The sequence below is a fragment of the Cydia splendana genome, chromosome 10, assembly GCF_910591565.1.
Source record: "Cydia splendana chromosome 10, ilCydSple1.2, whole genome shotgun sequence".
NCBI lineage: Eukaryota > Metazoa > Arthropoda > Insecta > Lepidoptera > Tortricidae > Cydia > Cydia splendana.
Window position 1 is genome coordinate 20126230 of NC_085969.1, and position 26533 is coordinate 20152762.

General features: G+C 39.5%; 1 protein-coding gene across 2 annotated transcripts; it reads right to left on the reverse strand.

Annotated features, from left to right (window-relative positions):
* Positions 1-401: 401 nt before the first annotated feature.
* Positions 402-26352, reverse strand: LOC134794431 (SR-related and CTD-associated factor 4). Of its 2 annotated transcripts, XM_063766243.1 has the most exons (24): positions 26171-26352; positions 25808-26098; positions 25161-25302; positions 24622-24725; positions 23379-23578; positions 22236-22326; positions 21903-21956; positions 20060-20172; positions 18775-18903; positions 18003-18130; positions 17117-17325; positions 16253-16444; positions 15423-15682; positions 14477-14559; positions 11434-11535; positions 10461-10564; positions 9659-9763; positions 8879-9114; positions 8341-8466; positions 6726-6856; positions 6582-6647; positions 5905-5967; positions 4560-4595; positions 402-4318 (listed from the first exon to the last, which is right to left on the reverse strand). In XM_063766243.1, exons 1-24 carry the CDS (start codon positions 26204-26206, stop codon positions 2913-2915), a joined length of 4407 nt encoding a protein of 1468 aa, XP_063622313.1. In that variant the 5' UTR covers positions 26207-26352; the 3' UTR covers positions 402-2912. The 2 variants fall into 2 exon arrangements, with proteins under 2 accessions (XP_063622313.1, XP_063622314.1); XM_063766244.1 differs by lacking the exon at positions 5905-5967.
* Positions 26353-26533: the final 181 nt, after the last annotated feature.

Below are 26533 nucleotides of genomic sequence, written 5' to 3' on the forward strand. Positions count from 1 at the left end.
TAATAATTCGTTCTGACAGGCCATTATGAGGCTTTCATAGCTGGTACGCTGGCCGGTACATTTTGAACGTTAGCATGCAGTGCGAAATGCACCTAGATATTATTACAATAGAGTACAAAATGTGGTTTTCTTGAAATGGCTACAGACGTACAGCTCGTACAATCACTTCTTGTCCCGATGTCTAAAGATGTAGTAGCCCCGCAAAATCTGTCCCACTACTAAAAAGGCAGTGTTTTCCTGTAGAACTTCTCACACCGTGCTAGCCAGTGCGCGTCGAAGCTGAAATACATACAATAAAACGCACGGGCAAGCAATGTGTGCAAAAAAATCCTCACTTCGCTGTGACACCTGCATAAGGAACCCTAATACCTACATCGCCCTCGAAAAAAAAAACTATCCAAGACATTTTATTAGTTTTTATTGAAGCACAAGATGACAAACATTTAAGCATGCATTTAATTTAATGCTTATCTACATAAGAGGGCTTAAAATTATAACATACCTAATGTATTTTGAATAATTATGAAAGAAACGAAGTAAAATAACAAATGTACCTAAGGACAACGCCCCTGAAAATGTAAAATAAATATGATACATATAGACAATAAGAATACATACAGCACAAGGTGCCTAACATTTTTGAATGTCAAAATTTAATCTACCCCTACGCTAAAATAGTGATGGATATCGTTAATTTCCTATAAATTTACAAATCCGTGTTAGTATAGATATAACTATCGTATATAATGTATTTGAATCGTAATAAAATTTGTTATAAAAATGCATTCTTGTTTCCATATAGACTATTCCTTCACCAATATTTTGAGAACACTTCGGTCTTCTACAACATGAAATGTTTAAGTACCAGCAACTTACGCACTGATTACAAGTGTTTCAACGAATTATATACCTATTCGGGTCCTAATCGATTCATATAATTTCATTATAATTACAATCCACCACAAATATAAAAGATGAAATGAACAACAAAAATACGACGGTCGCTTGTTATGCAGCGCCCAAGTCATTTTTTAGAATACAATAGTTCCACAATTGTATAACATTGACAATGCAAAACGATCCACATTGACTGTGTAAAAAAGCTATTCCGCATCTGAAAAAACGTTAAGTATCATCCTACATTACAAATCATTAAATATAAAACGGTTTATTTCAAACGTCGCAATGGCGACCGACCGACGACCCGCTGACGACTGTCGCACGACATCCGTGTAAATGTCGTTTATCTTCGTTCTTGATTTTCCGTGGCCGATTCGGGTGACGTGGCGCTTCGGAGGCATTTTGCACACATTGCTAGCGATATCAAACTTGTTATACCGTAATGGAATTTTAAATTATGAAAAAAAAAAAATATTTTAGATTAGATTTTTAATTTTGGTAATAATTGAAAAGGGTCAGTTATATTCCATTTCGGCATAAATACATAGTGATAAAAATAACGCTCACCGAGTACGAATGTGTTAGTGATTAACTTTCAAAAGTTTCGCGAGAGTTTCATAATACAAGAAACATTGCAACATGACAAGTATTTTATCAAACTTTTTTCTGTATATTTTATTGCACACAACATTCCATTCCTGTAATAGCTATTATTTTGAGTATGCATGGAATTAATTCTACAAAATTAATTGTATTTAATTGACAATTTATTTTACCCAAAATAGTATGTGACTATTTACGATTTACACAATACGAATCTTAAAACTTTCTTTTAAACATATTTTAACACGTAAACATTTTGGCAGTCAGTAGGTTCGAAAATAAAAAAAACACGTTCGAAATAGATAAAACCATAACAGTTTTAAACTCTGAAGTGTTAGAAAAGATAAGGACCGACCTATGATGCATCGAAATCGGCTCGCCATGAAGTCAACTTTTTGACGGGACCCTACCATATTTTTATTTATCTATCAACTTTATGAGACCCTAAAATTATATACAGTCATGTTGCAATACTCATACGGTGTATATGTAAAGGTGTGTTCACATAGGTGCTCGGTGCGTATTACCTGTCCCGGGCGCTCTACTTGAGCGGCCGGGCGTGCGCGCCGCTCCGCCGCCGTGGAAAGCAAACATCAAGTCACCAATAAGGCACGTATATTTCAACAAGGTGTAAATATAAAATTAAAATCTTTGGCGTCATATGGTTTCTATCGGCCCGTCTTCGCAAAAAAACAAGGTAAAATATCCATATCTCTTTGAAATTAACTCGAAGCTGATACTTTATCTTGCCTTTTTCGGTTCGCTATAATATGCCTTTAATTACACTGTAAGCGCATTCCGACTATGGTATAAAACGTGTACTCAGGCAAAATATACCATTATATCAATTTTGAAATTCAATAAAAGACATTGTCGTTGTCTAACCGATAAAAACAGTTCCTTTTGCTTAAGAGCGCCACCAATATATTATTTAGCTGTAAATTTACTTCAGGAAGAGTATAAAGCGCGTCAAATCTGCTTCTACCGCCACAGATTCGATTTTACAATCAATAATTTGTACTTGTCTTGCATTTAACGTTCACGAGAGAGGTATTTCATTAATCAGTCTATTCGTCAACGATCAATCAAATTTGAAAATTATTCTGGCTTTGAATTTACATCTTATTTGATAAAAAATCGAACCTCAACATTTTCAAGATATTTATGCAGATATTTTCTCATTACTGAATAAATATGGCTAAACAATTACCGTTATTTTATAACAAAAACGAATCGAATTACAATTGAAACTAAAATATCACCATTCCGAAATCAAATTTCAATATCTACAAGTCACAGTAAGTTCTGAAATTCTTACCAAATAAGACGGTTACACCATAGTCGGAAAATCCGCCACGTCCCCCGAATCAGTTCCACTGGAAATATCCCGATTTCCATCTGCGGCGCTGTCAAGGCTCTCCTTTAGCTGGCTCGAAAATGTCCTCACTTTTCGACTCTTCTGTAGACTCTATTCTATTCTCTGTCTCGGTAGATTCTATTCTGTTCTCTGTTTCTTTCTGTTCTGGTGCTATTGAGAAGCTAGTGTCTACTGCGTCATTTGCGTCATATAAGTCTGGCGTTTCTGTAGCTTCGCTCACTGGTGCCGTTTCTTCAATTTTCCTCGTTTCTTCTCTCGGTTCCTCCATTGGAGCTTCTACCCTTTCTTCATAACTTTCTCGAGTCTCTTCCTTGTTTGCAGGTCCAGATGCTTGATGACTATCATCAAAGCTTTGAGACTCAGGGGCTTCCTCATATTGCTTTGTCTCTATTTCTACTGGTCGTTCTCTCTCCTCATGGGTATCTATTGTACTTTCGGTTTCCATTGGCGCAGACTCACACTCTGGTTCTCTAGCTTCAACTCTTTGATTCCTTGCTGGTTCTTTAGTTTCCACATTTTGTTCCTGATTAGAACAAATGTCCATTTGTTCAGGTTGCTCCGTGCCAACATCTTTAGGGGCGTCTGTGTCTTTAGGAGCCTCCGCAGCCTCCGTAGAAGTTTCACCCTCCTTTAATTCTTCCGCGGCGCCCCATCTAGATTTCCTGTCTTTCTGCCGATCGGCACGCGAGCGCTCCTCCCTCTTAGGCCGGTCGCGGTCACTCTTGTCACGGTCACTGCGGTCACGGTCACTACGGTCCCGGTCGCGATCGTTCCTGTCGTCAATGTTCCTCCTCCTGTCGTTCCTGTTCCTGTCGAACCTGTCCTCGTGGTCCTTGTCCCGGAACCGGTCCCGCCGGCGGTCGTCCCAGTCGTTTCTGCGCTCGTTCCAGTCGCGATCGCCGCGCTCGCGGTCCCCGTTCCAGCCCCGGTCGTTGAACTCTCGGTCCTCGAAGCGTCTGTTGTTGAAGAATTCCGGCGGACCGTCAAATGGAGGCTCGCCGTCGAACGGGCCATCGAATGGATGCGGGCCGTCGAACGGGCGCGGACCGTCGAAAGGTGGCCTCGGGCCGTCGAAAGGCGGCCTGTTACCGTCGAAGGGCGGGCGCGGGCCATCAAATGGCGGCCGGGGGCCATCAAATAGCGGCCGGGGGCCGTCGAACCTCGGGCCGTCAAACGGCGGGCGCGGGCCGTCGAACGGGGGTCTCGGGCCGTCGAACAGGGGTCTCGGGCCGTCGAACGGAGGCCGGCCGCCGTCGAACGGGGGCCGAGCGGGGCCGTCGAAGGGCATGCGGTTGAAGGGCGGGCGCTCGAAGCGCGGGCCGGGGCCGGGGCCGGGGAAGCCGGGCGGGGGCCCCAGGCCGTTGTACCGCGGACCGAACGGCGGACCCTGACCCGGAGGGCCTCCAGGTCCGCCCGGACCGCCCTCCATCCATGGACCTGAAAAGTTAAGTACGATTGTGAGGAACACGGCAAGTTTGTAAAGCCGTGAGGTTTATTGACCAGTAGTAACAAACTGCACGAAGTAACATTTACCCAATCAACTCCTGACGCCACCACGTCTTATCAATTATTGTATTCGTAATTAATTTCTAATGGTAGGTCAGAGGTAAAAGGATCTTTATTAGAGTGGTATCAGACATAAGTAGAGTGTATAGGTATTAATAAAGCTGTATCATACCTCTTACAGGCTGTCGGGGCCCTCGCATTCTCGGATCTGAAAACCATTTAGCGACAATTAGGCTCGAGTCTAATTTAATGTAAGGGAGGGAAACAACTAAATGTGTAGCGAAAATGCATTCATAGATAACTTTTTCAGGAACTCCTTTCGAGACTTTAAGATTGAATATATTTAGAAACTGGTTCACTTCCGGATATTAGACTAATTCTGAAAGTTTAAGTTCTTAAATTTAAGCATATTACAACACAAAGCATAATACAATGATAAATGTCAGAAACTACCACCGGTACTAACTTTCGGATGTAGTTATGTACGGTACATACATTTAGCACAACAAAGTAGGGAAGATATGTTTATCTGTGCCTAGTAATTTTCAATTATAACCCCATTGTAATTGCATTTCGTTCAAGGAGAAAATGAGATGCTCAAGTCTTGTATGTGTAAGCATATTTTTGTCTATAACTAAAACGAGGGTTTAAGTTCGTTTTGTTAGTGTGTATTAGTGGCGTGTCTGATTTGTCTTGGCCCCGGTCAGATTTGCCTTATATAGGGTGACTGCTATAGTAATAGGCCACTCCATAGTAAGGCAGAAAGAAACAATGCAATTTAAGTCTTATTGCTAAGAGTGGCCAATAAATAAGTCATCCTACTATGTTTTGTAAGTGTGTGTATAGAAATTGATTGAACCAAATAGTGCGGCGAGGAATCAGAAATTGTAAGACATGTTGATGTTGTTGTTTTGTTGTTGTTGTTTGTGTTGTTTGGTCTTAGAAACAACGAGATAGGGCGATCTTGGAGATAGTTCTAATAAACAAAAGGATGAAATCTCTAATTCTATTAATTTGCGCAATAAAAAGGACCTTTGCTTTGTTTTCATGCATTATACCGGTCTGAAATCCCTTTTTATCAATTAAAAAAGTTTAGCTACTGAAAAATCCTGGTCACGGCACCAAAATGTAACACCTCCCTTTCGGAACTCATTTAAATCGAATGTATGATCAATTCATTACACCCCAAAATTCTCTAAGAACTGATAGTCTAGCTAATCTAGTGGATGACATCAAAAAACACCTATGAGTGAGAGAATTTGTGTACTTGGAAACTTGAAAAAATGCTGTAATTTTTTTCGAGTCTACAAAATCGACTGAAGCGGATATGGTGGTCGTGATTATCGTCGTGACACAGTAATAATGACATTGCCTATCTTTAGTCATCGCGACGCTAAAAAGCGACTATAGCTCTACGTGGATAAAAACGCCCATTATACTACCGCTGGAAGTTTCTCAGAAAAAATATCTCCAATCTCGTGCTGTATTCGACTATTCATGTGTGTATGAGTGTTTACCCGGCCTGAAGGGCGGCGCGTGCGGTCCCGCGGGGTGGCGCCAGTCGTCGGCCGCGTCGCCCTCTGCGCACACGATATTCGTGTTATGAACGACTCACATCAAAATATTGGTTGGAGCGCGTCTCGCGGTTCAATGAAATTTGAACCTTCCGTTTATTATTTTACGTTTCGTAAGTTTTTTTACCTTTAGTAAGACGCGTTCCGGTTCCAGTCTTTGATATCAATTGTAATTTAGGGACTGGTTTTTGTTTGTAAAATATGGTTACTAAAATCACCAAACCGGCATTAACCGGTAATAGCAGAAGCATACACAGAAAAGTATCTACCGAGCTGGTTTTGCAGTATAAAGAAGTAGGTACTGCATAATAAAAAGAGACTAAACAACAATATGCCATTTTAACATTAGTTGTAATCAATCTCAGTATCTACTTTTTTAACCATCTGAAGTTCCATTATATGTATTTGCCTCTTTTCAAAATGCGAGACCTATATTTCGATGCTTAATCGTCGTATATGAAAACATAAATTAATTGAACATTACATCAACCGTAAAATCTAATCAGTACCAAGTGTACACCTAGCTGCAAAAGTGCATGGACACTTTATGAATTTTGCAGCTCGATGTACCAACGTAAAAATGTATGTACAGTACGGTACAAAAACAAATCCAAACTCACCACCGTCCATTACTGGCCGTGGCATTCGATCCAGAGGCGGCCGGTCAACCCTGTTTTCTTCTAGACCTGCACAAAAAATACATGGTTTACAAAAACAAGATAAATATACAGTACCGGCCAAAAATATAAATAAAAACTAGTTACCCATGTTATCCTGTTGTTGCGGCTGCGGAAACTCGTCGCGTTTGCCATTGGCCATCTCCCACAGCCGTTCTTGCAGCGACTTTTCCCCTCCCGCCCCTCCCTCGCGCGGGGACTTGGACCGGCTTCCTTCTCTACGACATACAACACAGCAACACTCTTAACTGTACATCGGTGGTTATTACATAAGGCATAAGGACGACCGATGTACAGTTAACAGTGTGGGTGATGGTACATTATATTCAATATCTGGGAGACCGAGATTTGCTCGGAAAACATATAAAAACTCGAAATGCGCGTGTTCCCAAAAAAACCGGTAAGTCTCTCGGTGTAATGGGTGCTAAAATATATAATAAAATACCTGAACCAATCGAAGCAGTTACGACAGATTGTGCCTTTGTTCGTAAGCTCAAAATTTATTGCACTAATATGGCCTACTACTCGGTAAATGAGTTCCTGGAAAATTAATGTCACTAATAAATCCCCATGGTTGTTTAGAATAGATAATTTGTGTAATTGTATTGTAATTTGTATATTGAATTATATCTTATGTTATTGTTATTAATTTCTTAATGAAGTTGAATTATAGAATTGTTGACATTATCAATTTATAGTTATGCGAATTTAAATTATTGACATGTGAATCTAAATTTATAATCGTTTTGTAATTAATAATGGCTAAGTATGTAACCGACAGTATATGATTAATACCAATAAAAATCTATCTATCTAAGACCTAGCAAGATCAACTTCTTGCCCCCATATAGCAAATTTTATCGAAATCGTTAGAGCAGTTTCCGAGATCCCCGAAATAAATACATATATAAATAAATAAATAAATATACAAGAATTTCTCGTTTAAAGGTATAAGATTCATCATACTGCAGTGATCAATCATAGGCTAAGTCGAAGGGCGTCGTTATAAAAAAAAATCATTAAATTCAATTCATAAATTCAAATAAAGTAAGGGAAACTAAGCACAATTTCGTACATTGACCCGGCTGTTCCTTTCTCCATCGCACGCGCATATTTATATCGCTGTTCTGCTCGCACAATGGCATTTACTGCAGGCATCATAAATACAGGGTGTAAATTTAGTCACCTGCAATAATTTACGGGGTAATAATATGTCATACTGCAACTTTCACTATTGGACTAACCCAGAAATCGCGATAGAAAAATTGACTTGAATTGTTTTTAACCCTTTTCCAGGGATAGGGCACCTAACGACCACATACGCGCCAAAATAATTTCAACTTTAGGAGTTCGATATAAGGTTCATATTCGATTTGACTTTCGGGAAAAGTGACTTGTCATAAAATGAATCATCAAAGCTGCATTAATTTTAATATATTTGAATTTTCTGGGAAAACCTTGTAGTTTGGTGCGGCCCGGAAAAGGGTTAATGTTGAGAGGTTTCAGTTCAGTAATGTAGCCAATAATTACAGCAAATATTTGGCAACATTTCCTATATCAGCTTGTCGCGCTTCTGTAGAGAGAAAGTCACTAGCAAGTCACCTATTATTGTTATCCATCGGCGCATTAAACCGGTCCCGGTTGTCGTGGTCCCAGTCCCGGTCACGATATCTCTACAAACGGTTTCATTACTGTAACTCACCTATTATTATTATCCCTCGGCGCGTTAAACCGGTCCCGGTTCTCGCGGTCCCGGTCCCGGTCGCGGTCGCGCCGGTCCCGCCCGCCGCGCTCACGGTCACGGTCGCGGTCACGATCGCCTCGGTCCCTGTTGACAGGGTTGATTATACATTTTCAGGTTTTTTGTCCCTTATTTCTTATGCAGTCATCACTCATCAGTACACCTTGGCTCACTGATGGACTATAAAAAATATTTCATTCTACATTACATTACGCCGTGTAATACTAAGACAATAGATTATTACAGTGTCGAGGACTAATAAGGTTTTATATATTTTTTATACCTTTTGTCTTTTTGTCATTTATTATTATTGTTTTTACATTTTGTTTTCCATCAGTTGTCAGTAAATGTTCTTGGTAAATGCCGGCTTTTTTGTTCGCTCCTCCCATATAATTAACTATCGAATTGGTTAAATGTCCTCGATTCCGGGACATACAGAGAGGTGAAATATAAATAAATAAATTATCACGCAAACTAGCGGTAACCAATATTAACTTACCTATCTCGATCCCGCCCGCCTCTTTCCCTGTCCCTATTGCCCCGATCCCGGTCCCTCCGGTCCCGGTCCCCTCGGTCTCGGCGATCCCGGTCGCGATCCCGGCGGTCCCGGTCCCGCTTGTCGTCCTGTTTGTCTTCCGTGTTGGGCGCTGTGGGGGGAGGCTCGGAGAGGTTGAATGTGGGGGGAGGTTCGGAGGAGTTGAAACCGGGCGGTGGTTTTGAAAGTAGAGCTTGGAGCTGTTGGGCAAAGGAATATATTATTAGAAGTTTACAATAATACCGTTTATAACAATGATTTCAAAGTATGATAGGAAGGTATACGCAATTATAATAAATTGAAAGTGACACATATTTTCTTACTAATTGTGAATATATTTAAAGTTTTTTTTAACTACTTAGGGGCTATTCATAAATTACGTCATTTCAAATTAGGGGGGGGGGGGGTCTTGAGTTAGAGCTCGTTATTATTGCCTTGATTAAATAGAAAATGACACTTTCACACCTAAAATGACAGTTCAATTGTTCCAATTCTTCCACCGTCTGCCATTTCAGTACAAAATTGATACAAAAATGTGATACTATACTAATAAAAATATCTTGGGCAGCCACATATGTATCACGTATAAAAATATTTTTCTTTTTACATTGCATCGTTTTTACACGTCTCTGTTTACCCTGATGTTAACTGGTACGGAATGCCATTAGGAATTATGTCCGCCGTCTGTACATTATTATTGTATTTGTGCAATAATTTTGAATAAATAACTGGCCAGTAACTCACCTGGTCTGATAGTGGTGGGGGTTGTTCACTGGGCACTTCTTCGTTATGCTCCTCTGTGTCCAGGTCCATCGCGTCGTCAGTTCTCGTCACCTCCGACACCCTTTGCTGCACATGGATATATTATATAATTAGTAAGTATGCATGAAGAATGCATGTGCATGAAATAAAGCACCAGATAATTATTAGATAAACACAAAAAAAAAAAAAACATTAGTAAGTTTATTACAAATATCATTTACTCAGAGAATATGAACACTTGAACTACTCCAGATCAAAAGATTACTAAATTCTGACTTAATTATTAATAAGTTTTGGGCAAAAATTTCATTTTTGGTACAAGCTTTTATCACTGACTGTATTTTTCTTTCCACAGACAATTAATATTCATCAAGACAATTCTAAAAACCCCAAACACAGTTAGGTTACATTGTTTTATCACCGAGTTCCTATGGCCACCTCCTGTCTCCATCATCAGATCAGTTCGATGGTACCATAACATTGCATTGTCAATTTGTCACCCGACTTACATATGTATGCAAATTTTCATCTTCATCGGAAACCGGGAAATGGGTCAAATTTAACTTACAAGATTTGACCCTTACAAACATACATAGATAGATGCAGAGGTACTCTGGCGTTCAAAAGTGCATGGAGATGTTTCAACTGTAATATTAAGGCATTACGGTCGACATCTATCCATGCACTTTTAAACGCCACTGTACATTGCAAGTTAATAAAATGCTTGTAAAAACTAGTAGTTGACTTGTGAATAATAAGATAACTAGGAGATGTTAGTAGTAACCTGCATCTGTGGATGCTGCGGCGGCGCGTGGTGCAGCGGCACGCCGCCCACCAGCCCGCCCACGGCCAGCAGCCCGCCCAGGAAGCCCGGCAGCGCCGCCATGCCTGCCACATCACATTACAAACTATAGCCTGTCAAACTTTGTCACTAGAAAAAGGCGACAAATTAAAATTGTCTATGTGACGATAACCCTTCGCGCCTCCACTTTTAGGGTTCCGTACCCGAAGGGTAAAAACGGGAACCTATTACTAAGACTCCGCTGTCCGTCTGTCTGTATCTCATGATCAGACATGGTAATTAGTACCATAAGTGCACAAACATAAAGTCTTAATTCACAATTTGCCCCGCGGATTCCTATGTCTGCTCATGATACAGCCTGGTGACAAACAGACTCCAGTTATATCTAGACAGTAGACATTTTCACAGATGATGCATTTCTGTAGCCGCTATAACAAAAAAATAACAAAACATTTAAGTGGGGTTCCCATACAACAAACGTGATATTTTTTGCCGTTTTTTGCGTAATGGTACGGAACACTTCGTACGCGAGTCCGACTCGCATTTGACCAGTTTTTTAAATTTGCCGCTCTTTTCTACTGACGGAAATGGCTTTGACAAACTAAATATCGAAATTTACAGACAATATCGATGAAAGCCGGAGTATCTGGTTAGGAACCAGACCCCTTTATCAATGTCAGATGACAACCAGATGTCACTAAGTGCAAAAACATAATTAAACATAATGGTTTGGTTTTGTTTATGATATTAATGAGTTTTGGCTGTCAGCTCACGAATCTTCAGTAAAAGCAAACATTTGTGTCGTTTTCAAGAAAAAGGTACCATACTTTCGCTTGCCATAGAGATTCTCTGACAGGTTATTCGTATAAAGATACAAGCACATTTCGTCCTTATGGTAAGCGACAAAGTGGTACCTTTTTCTCGAAACCGTCACATTTATGAAGTTTATACTGACCCGGCTGTGGCATAGATGGCATGGATTGTATGGGCTGCGGCGGCATACCAGGGAACCTCAAGAGTGCGCTGGTCGGCGGCATACCCGCTTCAGGCTGCATACCTGCCAAATATATACTCATCTTTAATAAGCTACTACATATTTATTTAATCGTATGGCAACTGGCAGATACGGACTGAAGGTCCGAGATCTCTGGTCTGAGGGTTCTACTACATATTAATGGATGGATGCAATGAATTCCATGAAAAAAAATGGGTTACTATCAAAATGTACCTTATCGCTAAAGGACAATATAGCAGAAATGTCAGGATTGTGTTATGTCTTTGTGACAACATAGACATGAATGCTAAATGCCTCTTTAGCAAAACGTCTGGATCTTAGAATGTTACAATTTAAAATGACCTAGCAGCAAAAATCCTTTATCTTCGAATATCTTTATTACTTAATAGACATAAACGCTAAGTAGTCTGTATAGTGTAATGACATTTTTACTAAATGGAATAAACGCCAAACGAATCGTTAGCAAAACGTCTTGATTTTGATATGACACTTGATAATTAAAACCTTCCCGCGCATACTTTGTATTGTAAACACATTGACACATTACATTTCCAGACGTTTTGCTACTAACTCGTTGTGTTCACGTCACGGACGTAGAGAGTAAACTGGATAGTGTACACTGGCCAAAAAGTGTGTCCACATGAGAGGTCAAACCTGAGCCCTCCATCTCTTTCTAATTAGGGTGACCATAAGTCATATGAATGTGGGATATTAGCATAAGATGGAATGTATAGTTTGGCCGAGATCTTTTCTCATTCGTGCATAATCACAGAGAATCATACTGTATTTTCCCTATGCTAGTATAATTGCCCCAGAAAAGAGATGGATATAGTTTTTTTCTCTTCTGTAAAACGCTTCACACAACCTTACTTCATTTAGTCGTTATAAAGCTTTTAGTCGTTATAAAAGCTGTTACAGATGGGATGGGCGTATTGGATCGCGATCAATGCGATCATGCTTGATTGTGAGGAAGGTGGTCCACCGTACGTCCATCGTACGTATTGGGTGAAAACCAGCGTAGTGTCTTACAGACACTGCTTATGCTGAGCGGCATCCTATTTGGTGTATGTTTACTGTATTGTGAACTTTATGTTGTACTTACCGTAATGTAGGTATGTTTTTGTACGCCAAATAAATATTTTCTATTTCTATTTATTTCTATCAAAGACAGCTATAAGAGAGAGCGAGACAGATATCCAGGGTCGGGTAAAACGTTGTAGTTGTACTTGGTAATTCGCAAATCGTATCGATTAAAAACGCTGCCTTCGGTCGTGTTTTAATTTATCACCACTCGTTGCGAATTTAATTCCTACTTTCAACACTTGCAACGCAAATAAATTTATATTATTACTATGCCCACTGGTTATCGATACTAGTCATTTTGTCAAGCCCTAGCGTAGCGTAACAATTTATGTTTTTACACGAAATTATCTTGATTATTGACTAAAATGATAAAATATTAGCACACGACGAAATAAAAACTTACATTTAACTGTGTAAACCGGCATTCTACACTATTAATGCTCTTCATAATTCATAATTTAACAAAATACCTATCACTATCAATATCATACTCATGGTGTGTTCATATACGTGATGTACTTCCCTTTTGCATACTTTAGCTATTCTTTAAGGGTAAGCGTCATCGTAGATCTGTAATTGGAACAACATTTTCAAATTTGCCGCTTTTGTATACTGACGGAAATGTCGGCCCAACCTATATAGAATCGATTACATATATATACATAGTTAGAATTAACGTTCCAGTAATTAAATATTATGTATAAATATGAGTCTGTAATGTCCAAGGACTTCGGATTTAATTTTTGGCAATTATGTAGCTCTCATTACGTGAACCGAATAATTAAACATGCCGAAATAAGTATATCTTTATTTATTTATTAGTATACTATTTAGGTAAAGTTATTTTTACATTAAGTATGAAATAACAATTTTGTAAGACCGATCCAAATCGTACCGACATCATAGTCACCCTAATCGTCATCAAGTTGGGGATACCAATTAATATTCAAAGTTACTACAATTTCTACCATATTCAATTTACTGTTTTTTTTGTTGCGCACATGCTTGGCTTAATCAGTTAATAATATTAACATCATAATAATTAACAAATTACTTAAAAGATATCAGAACTGTAATTGGAATATAGCACTAAAATAGTATAAGAAGGTAATGAATTCAGTAGTATATTGATATAATTTCTACCAAAATGGTAGAATGTATACAGTATCTTTTTAACATTGGCAACATGTGCGAGTGAGACACAGGGCTCGGGTTTTTCTATCTCATGTGGACCGTTTTCTCTAGTCTGGTACGAACAACATTCTGTCTCGCTGATAAGGTTCAAATTAGTATGGCAAAAAAACTGACAACTCGCTCCAGTTTAAACAATATAACTTCATGGTTCACGTCAATCAAATAATTTTACTTTCGGCTTATTAGGTATTCTAATCATACGGAGTATTTATATTTCCAGACGTTTAGCTACTTAGTCATTCTAATTCTTAGCCATCCAGCTAAATTGACTCTTTGCTGACTGACTATTCTACTTTCATGTCGTCCAGCTGAATTGACTCTATGCTGACTGTGTATTTTACTTTTATGTCATCTAGCTGAAATGGTCGTTTAGCGATAAGGTAATTTTGATAGTAACCCAAAAAAAAATTCACTATTCTTTTTCAAATTATCCAATTTTCATCATTATCCATTTAGTGTGGCTACCACCAGTTTGGCACTGACATATAAACGCTATCGAGAACGTAACTTTCTATGGATCTCGCTCGTACTCGCATATTAGTGCGAGCGAGATGTATATAATGTAAATTATGTAGACGTTAGCGTATATATCAGTTTTAACACTGTCAGTGTCCCATGGTACGGGTGTTTAACGTAATGCAGGAACATAAAAACTTTGTATGTTTCATTTAATATAATGTAGATGTAGTATTAAATATGTACTAACCAGGGACTTGCTGTGGCATGTTCGGCGGTCGCAAGCCGGGGGGCATGCCCGGCGGCATACCAGGGGGAAGACCCGGGCCCATCCTGCGAAGCAAAACATCTATCAATAAGGTATTTGACTACTAGCACAGAATAAATAATAGTACTAAGTACAGAAGACTCACTCTGTAACGCTAGCCACCAAAATTGGTGTGGAACGGATGTACTTTTAGCTACCTGTTGCAAAGCGACTAAATCGCGGAGTGAGCCACGCCTGCTACTAGTCAAATCAGTTTATTTTTTCGAACTGTCAAAACGATTCTGCTACTATGGTTTATATGAAACACTAGCATGTGACGTCACGATTAAATTACCTACTCTTTATAGTTTTATATGGGTTATAAAACATAAATTGTCTTTAAAAATAACTGCTGTCTACGTTTCTCTATTAATCTTCTGGTGCTTTACAAGAGTAAGGCGTAAAATAATTTATTTTAAATTCAGTTAATTACCCTATTAGCTCCTGCACAGACATATATCTAACAATACGACGCTCCTCCTGAGACCCCCTTGTACCTGGTTTACATACGTATATTTTTTTTTCATATAATTCCACAATCTATTTTGAACTTTTTTTTTAAATAAGTAGATGGCGCCGTATAGTGTACAGCCCTATTAGTCGGGTCAGTACAGTTAAAAATGTGTGAGAAATCTGCATTAATTCTCACATCGGAGATTTTTTGAGATGTGATTCCCTATGTTACAAATATGTACTATATTTTGAAAAAAATCTCCACTTTCATATTTTTTTGAATAAATCAGAGTTATTATTAAAATAGAAAAATCAATCAAAACATTAATTCCTACACTCCGGATCTTTTAATATACTGTTCTCAAACATATACTCAATATGAAACATGTCATTCAGCTTCATTACAAAAATGCCTTCAATACATTTAATAACATACCCAGGTGGTGGTAATTGCAACGCCGACATGCCTGGCATTGCACCAGGCATTGCATTGGGCATGGCATTCTGCATTGCATTGGGCATGGCATTCTGCATCGCGTTAGGCATGGCATTTTGCATCGCGTTAGGCATGGCATTTTGCAACGGATTGGGCATCGCGTTGGGCATGGCATTGGGCATGGGGGGCATGCCGGCCGCGCCGGGGATGCCCATGGGCATCATGCCAACCATGCCGTCCATTAGGGTCTTGGGTAGAATCTGTGGACAAAATACAATATTAATTCATGGCAATATAATGCTGCGAGGAACAAATTGTGCGCGTTGCAGAGTGTGATTGAAGCCATTGAGTGTCGTGGAGGCAATATTGCCCCGTTAATGATAATAAAAATAAAATCTGCCACTTTCTCCTTCCTATGTTTGTCCTTTTGGTGTAATTATTTCTTCTGTGTTTGTGTTTACGAATTTATATATAATGTATTTGTATAAATCTAAATTTAAAATCTTCGTCGTCGTTTATTGGATGGCAAACTTAAAACCCCTGCAAGCAAATATGCATCAGAGGTTAAATTAAACGCTTGTACTCGACTGTGTTTACGCTAACCAGGTTCCTAGTTTACGCATGCTCCTTTGGGGTGGAAATTTAAATTGATGTTTGTTTCAATTAACTTTTTGAACGCCACGCCTATCGTTCGCGGCGCATCATTGTGAACCTGATCGAAATACACGAAGGTTGATATCGGGCTGTAGGCGCGCGCGTCACTTGACGGCTTTGGCGGGTTAACGTTTCCGCGTTACATGGCGACCCTGCCACTGTAATGGGCCACTTACCCTGGGCGGCAGCCACGGCGGTAGCGTCTCCTCGTCCACGGCGCCGCCATCCTCCAGGGCATCGAGCGACAGCGCGCCGAGCACCCAGCGCTGGTGCAGCGCGGCCCACGGCAGGTAGGACACGCCGAGCTCGGCCTCCCAGTAGTCCTTCCACTCGCGGCCCTTCACGCCCTTGCCGGGCGCCCAAGCCACCTGGAAAACAACGGATGATAGATACACCCGGTTGTCTTAGGCCCAGTTGCACCGACCACATTTAACAGACTGATTAACGTCAAACAGCAGCGAAGTATGAAAATTTCCATACAAAAAAAAATAGCGAACGTTTTAACGGTGACAGACGGTTTGGTGCAACACCGACCCTTAAAGTGGAATAGAATAAAGGTAACTTGAAGCTTTTAATCTAAAACTATTGCTAGCATTTGGGGGCAAGTAATAAACAGAAGAATGAAGAAAGATAGCCTAACTGACGATATCATGGTTTCGAATAAGTAATAGTATTATCATACAGAACGGCCACGCCCCGCCCCGCCCCGACTCGCATTGCCTCGCCCCGCGACTGGCCGCGACATGAATCTGGCGGACTTCCGGCGTCCTCTCAGTAAAGCGACTTACCCACACATACACAATGACGCATGTACAGATGTGCCGCGCACACATATAAACGCAAATGATTTTTGATGTATGGCGTGTCCGCCCTGTCTCCGTATGTCAAATATTTGAATGAAATTTGGAACATAGGTGTATTTGGAACATTGTGAACCGCTACTACTTATTAAGTTAAGTCAAATCATTATCTTGTTAATGGTTTTTTTTTGCTGTGTCCTCCCTTTTAATAACTTATAATTGTTATAAAATATAACTCACAGCAATTTCTTTAGAGTGCAGCTTATGTTTATTGAGGGTAGTTAATGCTTTGTGGGCATCGCGACGCCTCTCCATAACCACGAAGGCACAGCCGCGCGGCGCGACCACATCTATGGAGACAACGCCTCCAATGGCGCCGAACAGGTCCGAGAGTTCCTCTTGTGTAGCGAGCTTGGATAAGTGGCCCACCCACAGTGTTGTGCTGCATACTGTAACGATAATTCCGTGTTAATGTGCGTCCAGATAGAAAATACCCACAAGAAATGAGCCGCCTCGACGAAAATTTACCGCGCAAAGAAGCTTGACCTCTGTAGGGACGTAGAATTTCCTAGCGAGACCTACTCGCAAGATTAACGCAAGCAAACCTTTGGTAAACAGACGCACAAAGCGTATTATTCAAACAGTTTACAACATGGAACACCGAATTTGCGATCCATATCAAAATTGTAAGAAAACATAATTGTTTTCTAACAATACCAATAACAATTTAATAACAATTGTGGCCGGATTGTGAGTAATTATGACTTATGACCGTGACTGTTTCTTAAATCCAATTTTGTTTACTCCGAAATCAAGCAATGTTACTATCCGGTATCCGGCCGGATAGTAGGTCACTATCCTGTACCCAGCCGGATATTAAAATAATGGCCGGATAGGCCGGATACCGGATAGTAACCGAATATCCGGTGCATCTCTAGTTAAAACATATTAACACACTCATTGCCAACCAGGCAAACAAGACATCCGCGCCAGGCCACAACAATTTCGTCATATAAAGCTGTAGTACCACGATCCCGACTATCGGGTCGTCTGGCCTGGGAACGAAATCATAAAATACCCGATAGTCGGGTTTTTGGTACTGAATGTGTTAAATAAGATAACTTACCACTCAGATTCTCTTTCTTAATTGGTGGTAACCCTTTCTTCTCTCGTTCCCTCTGTTTCTCCTTGTCAGCTTCCCTTTCTTTGTGACTCTTATTATCTTTATTTCTATCTCTTTCACGATCCCGATCTCTGAAAATAAGTATATTTATTTATTCTTATCCATAATAAATATAATAATGCGAAATTTGTTCTTAGCACCGACAAGGTCGATTTCGAAGTAGAAGTGCAGAAACAGTTTTTTTATAAAAATAGTAAGATTGTTAACCAAGGGATGAAAGGCACTCATTTCTGCCGAGGTAGCTTGGCGCTCGAACGCAGTGAGAGCGCCAATAGCCCGAGGCTGAAATGATGCCTTTCACCCGACTTAAACACTCTATTTTCATTTAGAATACGAGGAAAGTAAAAAGCATGTGTTTTTTTTAAATGATAACATGACTAAGTATAAATTTTTATAGTATTTTTTGAGGGTACTTTCAATTATCAATTTAGGCAAAAGTATCGTTATTTATGGAATGGGGAGTTAAATATCAGAATGGAAATTGTATATCAAATCTATTTATTACCAAATTTCAATTGCTTATCGTAAAAAAAAAATTACTACGTACTTAGAACCTAAAATGCTCTAGTGTAGAAACGTATCATTTTCACACCTTTTAGAACAACAATGACCCTCTTTCAGAATATGAGAAATGAAAAATATATTCGGCTATACCATTAGAGACCGTGCAAGTTGGAGGGTTTGGCAGGAGCAGTAATTTCTGTCCTTGTCTCACCTGTCCCGTTCCCGGTCCTTGTCCCGCCTCCGCCGTGGCGAGCGACTCGAGCGCGAGCGAGACCGACTGCGCCGGCGCCGGCCGCGGGAGCGAGAGCGCGAGCGGTGTCGCCGGCGCGGGGACGGACTCCTGTCACAAACACAATCACAGATTAAGGGTCGGTTGCTCCAAACTGTTCGTATCGTTAAAGAGTTCGCTAAATATTTATGTATGGAATAGTACATTATTGTCGAGGCTCGGAAGTAGCTACTTGCAGGCTGAGGATTCGTTTTAAACGGACGACCTTGGGAGTCCGTTTAATTGAATCCGAAGCCAGCAAGTAGCCTTCCAGCCGAGTCATATATAGTGCTTTTCTCAAAAATGGTGCAAGAAATATAAATATCATAGAAATATTTTACAAAAGCAACTTTCTTACGTATATATTTTCACAGAAAAAAGTAGAAACAATTGAAAAAATTAGCTTTGCCGCCTTTTTATTTTTTTAATAAAAAAATAGAAGTGTATTTTTCTGCCGAAAATACGCCAACCTATTTGAGACAGCTAAATAGTCGCGGTACTAATCATCTGTTTGGCTGTTTAATGGGCCTGTGCCTTCATTTGATATGGCCATTTCAACTTTTAAAAAGTTTGGAACTCGACAAATAATGGAATTTGTATGCAACATTGCAGTCCCAAAATCGAGACTGCAATGTTTTTAACTTTTTAATTTTTGACTGACCATAAACTACGCGCTTCGCAACCTATTTTTTAAACGGCAAAGTCGACTTTGCCGTCCATTTTTGAGAAAAGTTTCATAGTAAAGCGCCGGGGGGCGCCGGCTGACGTTGATCAGTCTGTCAAATGTGGTTGGTGCAACTGGCCCTAAGGGTCGGTTGCACCAAACTGTTCGTATCATTAAAGAGTTCGCTAAATTTCGAAAAAAATCGTTAAACTTTCACAGTAAAGCGCCGGGGCGCGCCGGCTGACGTTGATCAGTCCGTCAAATGTGGTTAGTGCAACTGGCCCTAAATCATTACGAAACTCTTAGGGCCAGTTGCACCAACCACATTTGGCAGACTGATCAACGTTAGCCCTCGCGCCCCGGCGCTTTACTATGAAACTTTCCATACATAAAAATTTTTAGAGTTGGTTGCACCAAACCGTCTAAATTTATTTGTATGGAAAATTTCATACTTCCCTGCTGTTTGACGTTAATCAGTCTGTCAAATGTGGTTGGTACAACTGGGCCTTGCTGTCTCTTTTTTTTTTAATGACATAGATTCGTCTAATTTCTACATAAACTGACCTGGAGTCATTGGCGTCTGGTATTTCTATAACCTGTGGCCCAGTCTCTACAAACTCGATGTCAGACTCCACCATGTCATCTTTGGACTCGTTCTGTTTCTGCTGTTCTTTGTTCTGAAAAAAAAACAGTTATTAGTTATTATTATTCGTAAAAAATTGAAATTCAATTTGTGATTGAACCAATTTTTTTTTTTGCAGATTCAGTCAAATTTTGGTAGGTTTGAAGTTTTTTATTCTGTTCGGCGAAATCCAATTTTGGGACACAAAAATGTATGGAAATTACCGTAGATTTACGAAAATTCCATACTTTTTCGTAACTCGGTGGAAGATTTTGTAGGTCATATGGAGAAATGGCCAAAATATGTTAAAATTTTAAATATGACTTGATTAGGAAAAGAAACTCTACTATATCTTATATTTCAAAGTAAGTCCGTTACCACAGACTTGAATATACCCTAGATGACGCAAATGCATCTACTTCGCGTGTCCGAACTCTGACCAAGCGTCGAGGTTGGCCGTCGCTATTGACAGTCCACGCACGTCAGTTGTTGCAGCCGATAGTCCGTAAAAAAATAAAAAATGCCTCGTTGCGTGATAATTAACTGCAACAGCCCAAACATTGCAAGCACCCAAGGGCAAGGACATATTTCCTATCACAGGTAAGTAATTTTAGAATGATATTATGCGTGAATTCATTTTAAACAATTTTTTTAAGTATTCTAGGTTGTGTTTCCAATAATGTACCTAAGTAACTACAGATTAACGTTACAAAACTATGTTTACATTACATTGCGCGTTTGCTTTGAGCGTTTGATCTGACATTGTGTGTTAAAGAGTCGATGAATATCGGAACAGCGATACTGTCGCGCATAGCTACGACTTCGTGGTACAGCCCATTTATCATTCGTCTGTCAAATTTAGCGACTAGTGTTGTTCGGTCTACCGATCGTTTCTAATAATCGATTTTAATCGATATCGGACATATGAATGATATTAACTATTCAAAAAAACTATTAGTAGTTGTTATTGATAAAAAAAATCATGTGCTAATTTTACACGACACTTTTAAAAGGAAGGGTAATTTAACCACATACTATTATATATCTGCCTATACGTTTAGTAGGGTTATAAATTTCTATTGTGTTAAAAAAACTTTCAATACTTTTGTTTTCCACATGATCCAGTCATAGATTTTAAAAATACCAGTTTCATTGAAGGGATAAGTTGGGAAGTAGGTAATTCGTCTGTTTTTATCATTGGTCTGTCTTTATCATTCATCTGTCAGAAAATCGATGTCATTCATGTCAATTAATAATCGATTTTTGATTTTTGGCGTCGTTCGCAGGGGAGCGGGGAGTGAGCAAGCGAGACCGCAGATATAAAATCTATGAGTATGAGCAAGACAGTTGAATCGTAGCGGGGCAGAGGGGCATTGATGTCTTGGAATCGGTTAGGATTTCCCATCACTAAATTGCGGCTGTGACGTCACAGTAGGTCGTAAAAAGTCGGCACGCTTGGTTTCAATACAAATAGTGATATTTGCTTCATCTAGGGTATATTTAAGTCTGTCTGTTACCTTTTGACGAGTAGCCACTAAACCGATTTAGATGTAATTTAGTATGGAGATAGTTTGATGCCCAGGGAAGGAGATAGGATAGTTTTTATCAATCATCATCATCATCATTCGACGCAGACGATGTCGCGGGCACAAGCTATTATTTTATAAATACCCAAGCCCCAAAGAAACCAATTCGAAACCAATTTGTTTTCTAATAGATATTCTGAAAATTACAAAACACTATAGTTAACTAAAAAAAGTATTCATTTTTTGTATACATACTCACCAAAAATGGTTGATTTTGATTCTGCTGTAGTTCTGTCATCATTGGCATTAAATTCTGAAAAATAAGAAATTAAGTTAGCATGGGAAAATAGGAAATGTAGAATATTTAAGAACATGAAAATATTCAAATTAAGTTGAGCTGAATTACACAAGTAAATATCCACTACAGTTTTTTTTATAGCGGCAACAGAAATACATCATCTGTGAAAGTTTAAACTGTCTAGCCATCACGGTTCATGAGATACAGCCTGGTGATAGAGAGACGGAGAGTGGAGTCTTAGTAATAGGGACCCGTTTTTACCCTTTGGGTACGGAACCCTAAAAAAAATCTTACAGGTATCTGCATTCCAGACATTCCAGTCATGAGTTGCATTTGCGCCTGGAGGCTCTGCAGCTGCCGCATTATCTCAGGATTCGTCAGTATACTGCAACAACACAATGGTGTATTAGAGAGATATAATTAACTGCACAATCTATAAATAATAATAATAAATATTAGGAGACATCTTAAGGGGCCTACTGATTCCGCCGGACGGTATCGGCCTGTCAGTTAGAACAATATTTTGACAGTTCCGAATAACTGACAGGCCGATACCGTCCGGTGGACTGTTAATCAGTGGGCCCCTCTACACAGATCAGCCTAGCCCCAAACTACGCAAACTTGTACCATGGGTGCTACGCGACGATATACATACTTACATAGAAAACACCCATGACTCAGGAACTAATATTTGTGTTCATCACACAAATAAATGTCCTTACCGGGACTCAAACCCAGGACCATCGGCTTCACTGGCAGGGTCACTACCCACTAGGCCAGACCGGTCATCAAAATGCATTTGGAAATACCACAGTAACACTTGAAAGAACAATCAAGTGCAAAATTCAGTAAGAACAAAAACCAATTTACACATTCAGTACTCATAAAGATAAAGATAGCCTTTATTGCTAGATATTATGTGTAGTTACATGTTTTATTTTATTTCCTCTATTTTTTAATTATTTCTAGCTTGTCCACTGACATAGGCCTCCTCTAAAACCTTCCAGTGCTCTCTCTCCCGCGCTTCCCTAGTCCAAGCTGGCTTTCAGTACTCATACTGTTTTATTTATAATGTGCAGGGAAATTAGCATTTTGACCGCCAAAAACGTCAACTGACGCGCGCGGCTACAGCCCAATATCCACCTTCGTGCATTCCGACACAGAATAAATAATAGTACTAGGTACAGAAGACTCACTCTCTAACAAAACGCGTCTGTTACGATCAGCACAGATATGGCCGCTAGGTGGCGACAGCGCCACGCGCAGCTTATGGCTAGCCACCAAAATTGGTGTGGAACGGATGTACTTTTAGCTACCTGTAGCAAAGCGACGAAATCGCGGAGTGAGCCACGCCTGATCCGACAAGTTTCACGACGCGCCGCGCACGATAGCCGTGGCATTCAAAGGGTTAAATAAACTTCATAAAAGCTGGCATACCTCCCCAACGGCAACGTCTCAGCGGTCTGCTGCGGCTGGGCATGTGTTGCATGCGACGCATGCGTGGCGTGTGAGCCGTGCGTCGTGTGCGAGGTGTGCATTTCGTGCCCACCGTCGTCATCACTCTCGTACTCAAAGTCGTTGGAGAGGAGCTTGCGATTGAACTTGACGCCTTGGTTGCCTGACGGTTGGTCCTGGAACTAAGAAAATGTTCTTTTATAGACTCTTAGAGACAAGGGAGAAGAAGATTGTGTGCTATGTGCCCTACACCAAAGAGAATAGAGTATATAGAGAATTACTGTCATGGTAAATTATGTAGCCACAGTACATTTACTGTCATCTTTCGACAGAAATTAAAATTGTTAGAACGCCATTTGACTTTGATCCTTATTGTTTCACTGATATGTGTTAATTTTGGTGATGTACCGACTATTGATTTGGCCGACTAGCCGACTAATCGGCGCTCGAATGACTGATTAGTCGGCTAGTCAGTCAGATCATTTGTTTCGTATAAGTTCAGGTGAAAAACAATAGTTTTGCTCCTTTGGTTGTGCTATTCATCATATTAGCTTGGCTAAAAGGTGTTCTCTACAGGTTCAAAGACCTATCACAAGAATCCTCGTTCAATATCTGTCTTTCTTTTATTTTGCTATCCGGAGCAGACCGTCAGTACAGCTTGTAGGAGGTATTTCCAAGGCTCTATTTCCCTTACGTAGTCGCCAGTTAAGAACCTATCCCCTGTGGTCAGCGCCTTTACGAGCAACGTGCCCTGTCTAAGTCTCTGAATTTTGCAATACTAATAAAGTGCCGACTAATCGGCCATTTTTGCCAACTAGTCGCCGACTACAAATGTGGCCGGATAGTCGGCTTTCCCGACTAGTCGGCGACTAGTCGGTACATCCCTAATTAATTTATTAAATATTGAAATTAACGCCATCTACTCGACAGTAAGCTACATAATTTACTTTGACAATCCGTCCCTATTTCAAATTTTCTTTTCTTACACCAAACGCTGTAGGTGGCAATGGACTCATCTAAAACTAATACAAAAATTTGAAAATGCTCAAAATTCAAGCAAAGAGTAACCCTCTACTGTCAATGTTATAAATATATAAAATTTCAACAGCAATTCAGTTCCAGTCATCGAAATTGCAAGTCGTTTTTAAAAATAAGAGTAAATTTCATATTATCGACAATAATTATGAGCCCTAACAGAATTCAAATGTATGCTGATCAAACTCACTGAATCACCCATAGGAGAGTTATCTGGAGGAGTGTGTAGCGGAGCCGGCACTGGGGATATCTTCTTGTCAGAGTTGTGGCTGGTATTCAGGGTTAGACTACTCCCTGAAAAAGTGAAAATAATACTTTTCATTGTTAAATTTTGATGTTATAAGCACAATATGACCATTGATGAGGGTTTACATAATTACATTTGAGGTTTAACCCAATCATAACCATTATGTTTACCATATACAGATAAACAGTGATAAATTATGGTAAAATATATCATAATTGACTGAAAGCGAAGGTTGCAGCTAGGGCAAAAATTAAATATAAATATATTTTTCCTTTTTTATTGTGGGATGTACCACATTACAATTACTGAAAACTCGGTTGATGGCTCTGGATACAGGCATTATCAGTCATTTCAATTGCCTGCCTGCTTCACAAATAATAAATAATAATTTATAGAGGGCAAAAATTATTTCTTGTCTGGGTTTCTCCTCTACAAGTCACATTTCAGAGCCGCTAGTATTTTAATTATGTTTTCATGCTCACCATTAGCAGTGTTATTCTGTTGCTGCTGGATCTCCTGGTGCAGCGGGTGGTTTGGATCTGCCATATCCATCAGTGGCTGGATCACCTCCGGACCAAACACATTGTTCTTCTGCCACAGGTTTAGCACTCTGATGATGTTACCCTGGAATTGAGAGGAAAGGATAATTAAATCCTGTTCTTAAAATTCCTGACAAACACATAAATTCTATCAAACTAAATTAAAAAATTACATTTTTAATAAAGTATTAAGTAAGATAGTTTTATTGCATTAGCAGTCGGTTCCCTAACATAAGTATCCACTTTTCTATACAATTAGTATGGCAACTTGGGTACTTAAGTTGGGGAACTGACCATACTCTTAAGACTATTTTATTAAATTATTCTATTCACAAATTATTAGGTAGGCGGTAGCATTCTCATTAATTGGAATTAGTACTCCACATCCTCATAAATAGAAAAACTTTCAATTAAATATAAATGAATTCATGACGGTTTTACATGGAGCTTTTGACTTTATGATTTCTAGCATTTTTTTAATTTATTTTATTACGAGCATTGGCAACTCGGCCATCAGCTCAAATTTCTAGCATAATCAACAATGTCAAAAGTGATAAGTCAAGTCATAACCTACAATATTTGACACATACCTTATTTTCAGGAGGGCATCTGAACAGGTTCGCGAAGGTCTGCTGCATGTTCTTCGCGAACCGCGGCGCGAACACATCCTTATCCTGCCCGAATTGGTGTCGAGACTGCCGTACTATCGAATCTATCACGTATAAACCAGGCACTTTATATTCTGGTTTGCACTTTTGAATGAACTTTTCAACACTATGTACGACGTGCTTGTAGAACTTTATAGCCTTAATAGCACCCCGTGTGATAGCACTCATCTTTGCCTTCGAGATCGGAGGCTTGTTGTCGTACAACCCGGATAACTGCAAGGAAAATACACAAGTTATAAAGATGCCACGGACCATTACGATATCGCAATGTAACACCGCAAATACCTCCGCGTTGAACGCCTTCACTTCTGGCATATCCATTTTGCTGTATTGCTTCTTTTGTCTAATTAAACTATACTTAATCAATTATACTCCTAGAGTTAAGAACTAGCGTTAGGATAATCATTTTCGTGAACAAGTCAACATGCTCAAAATTACAAAATGGCGTGCAGAAGCAAACTGAGCAAACTTGCATAGACAAAATTGTCTATGATTCCTATGCGGTCTCTAATCCGTAAAATAATACTATGATTGTTATTTAATTTCAATATTTTTATATTGTTTTGAATAAGCCTCAAGTTTAACATATAAATTTTGCAATAATTTTAGTGATTTTATACAAAAGTTATTTTCCGGTTACCGTTCGGC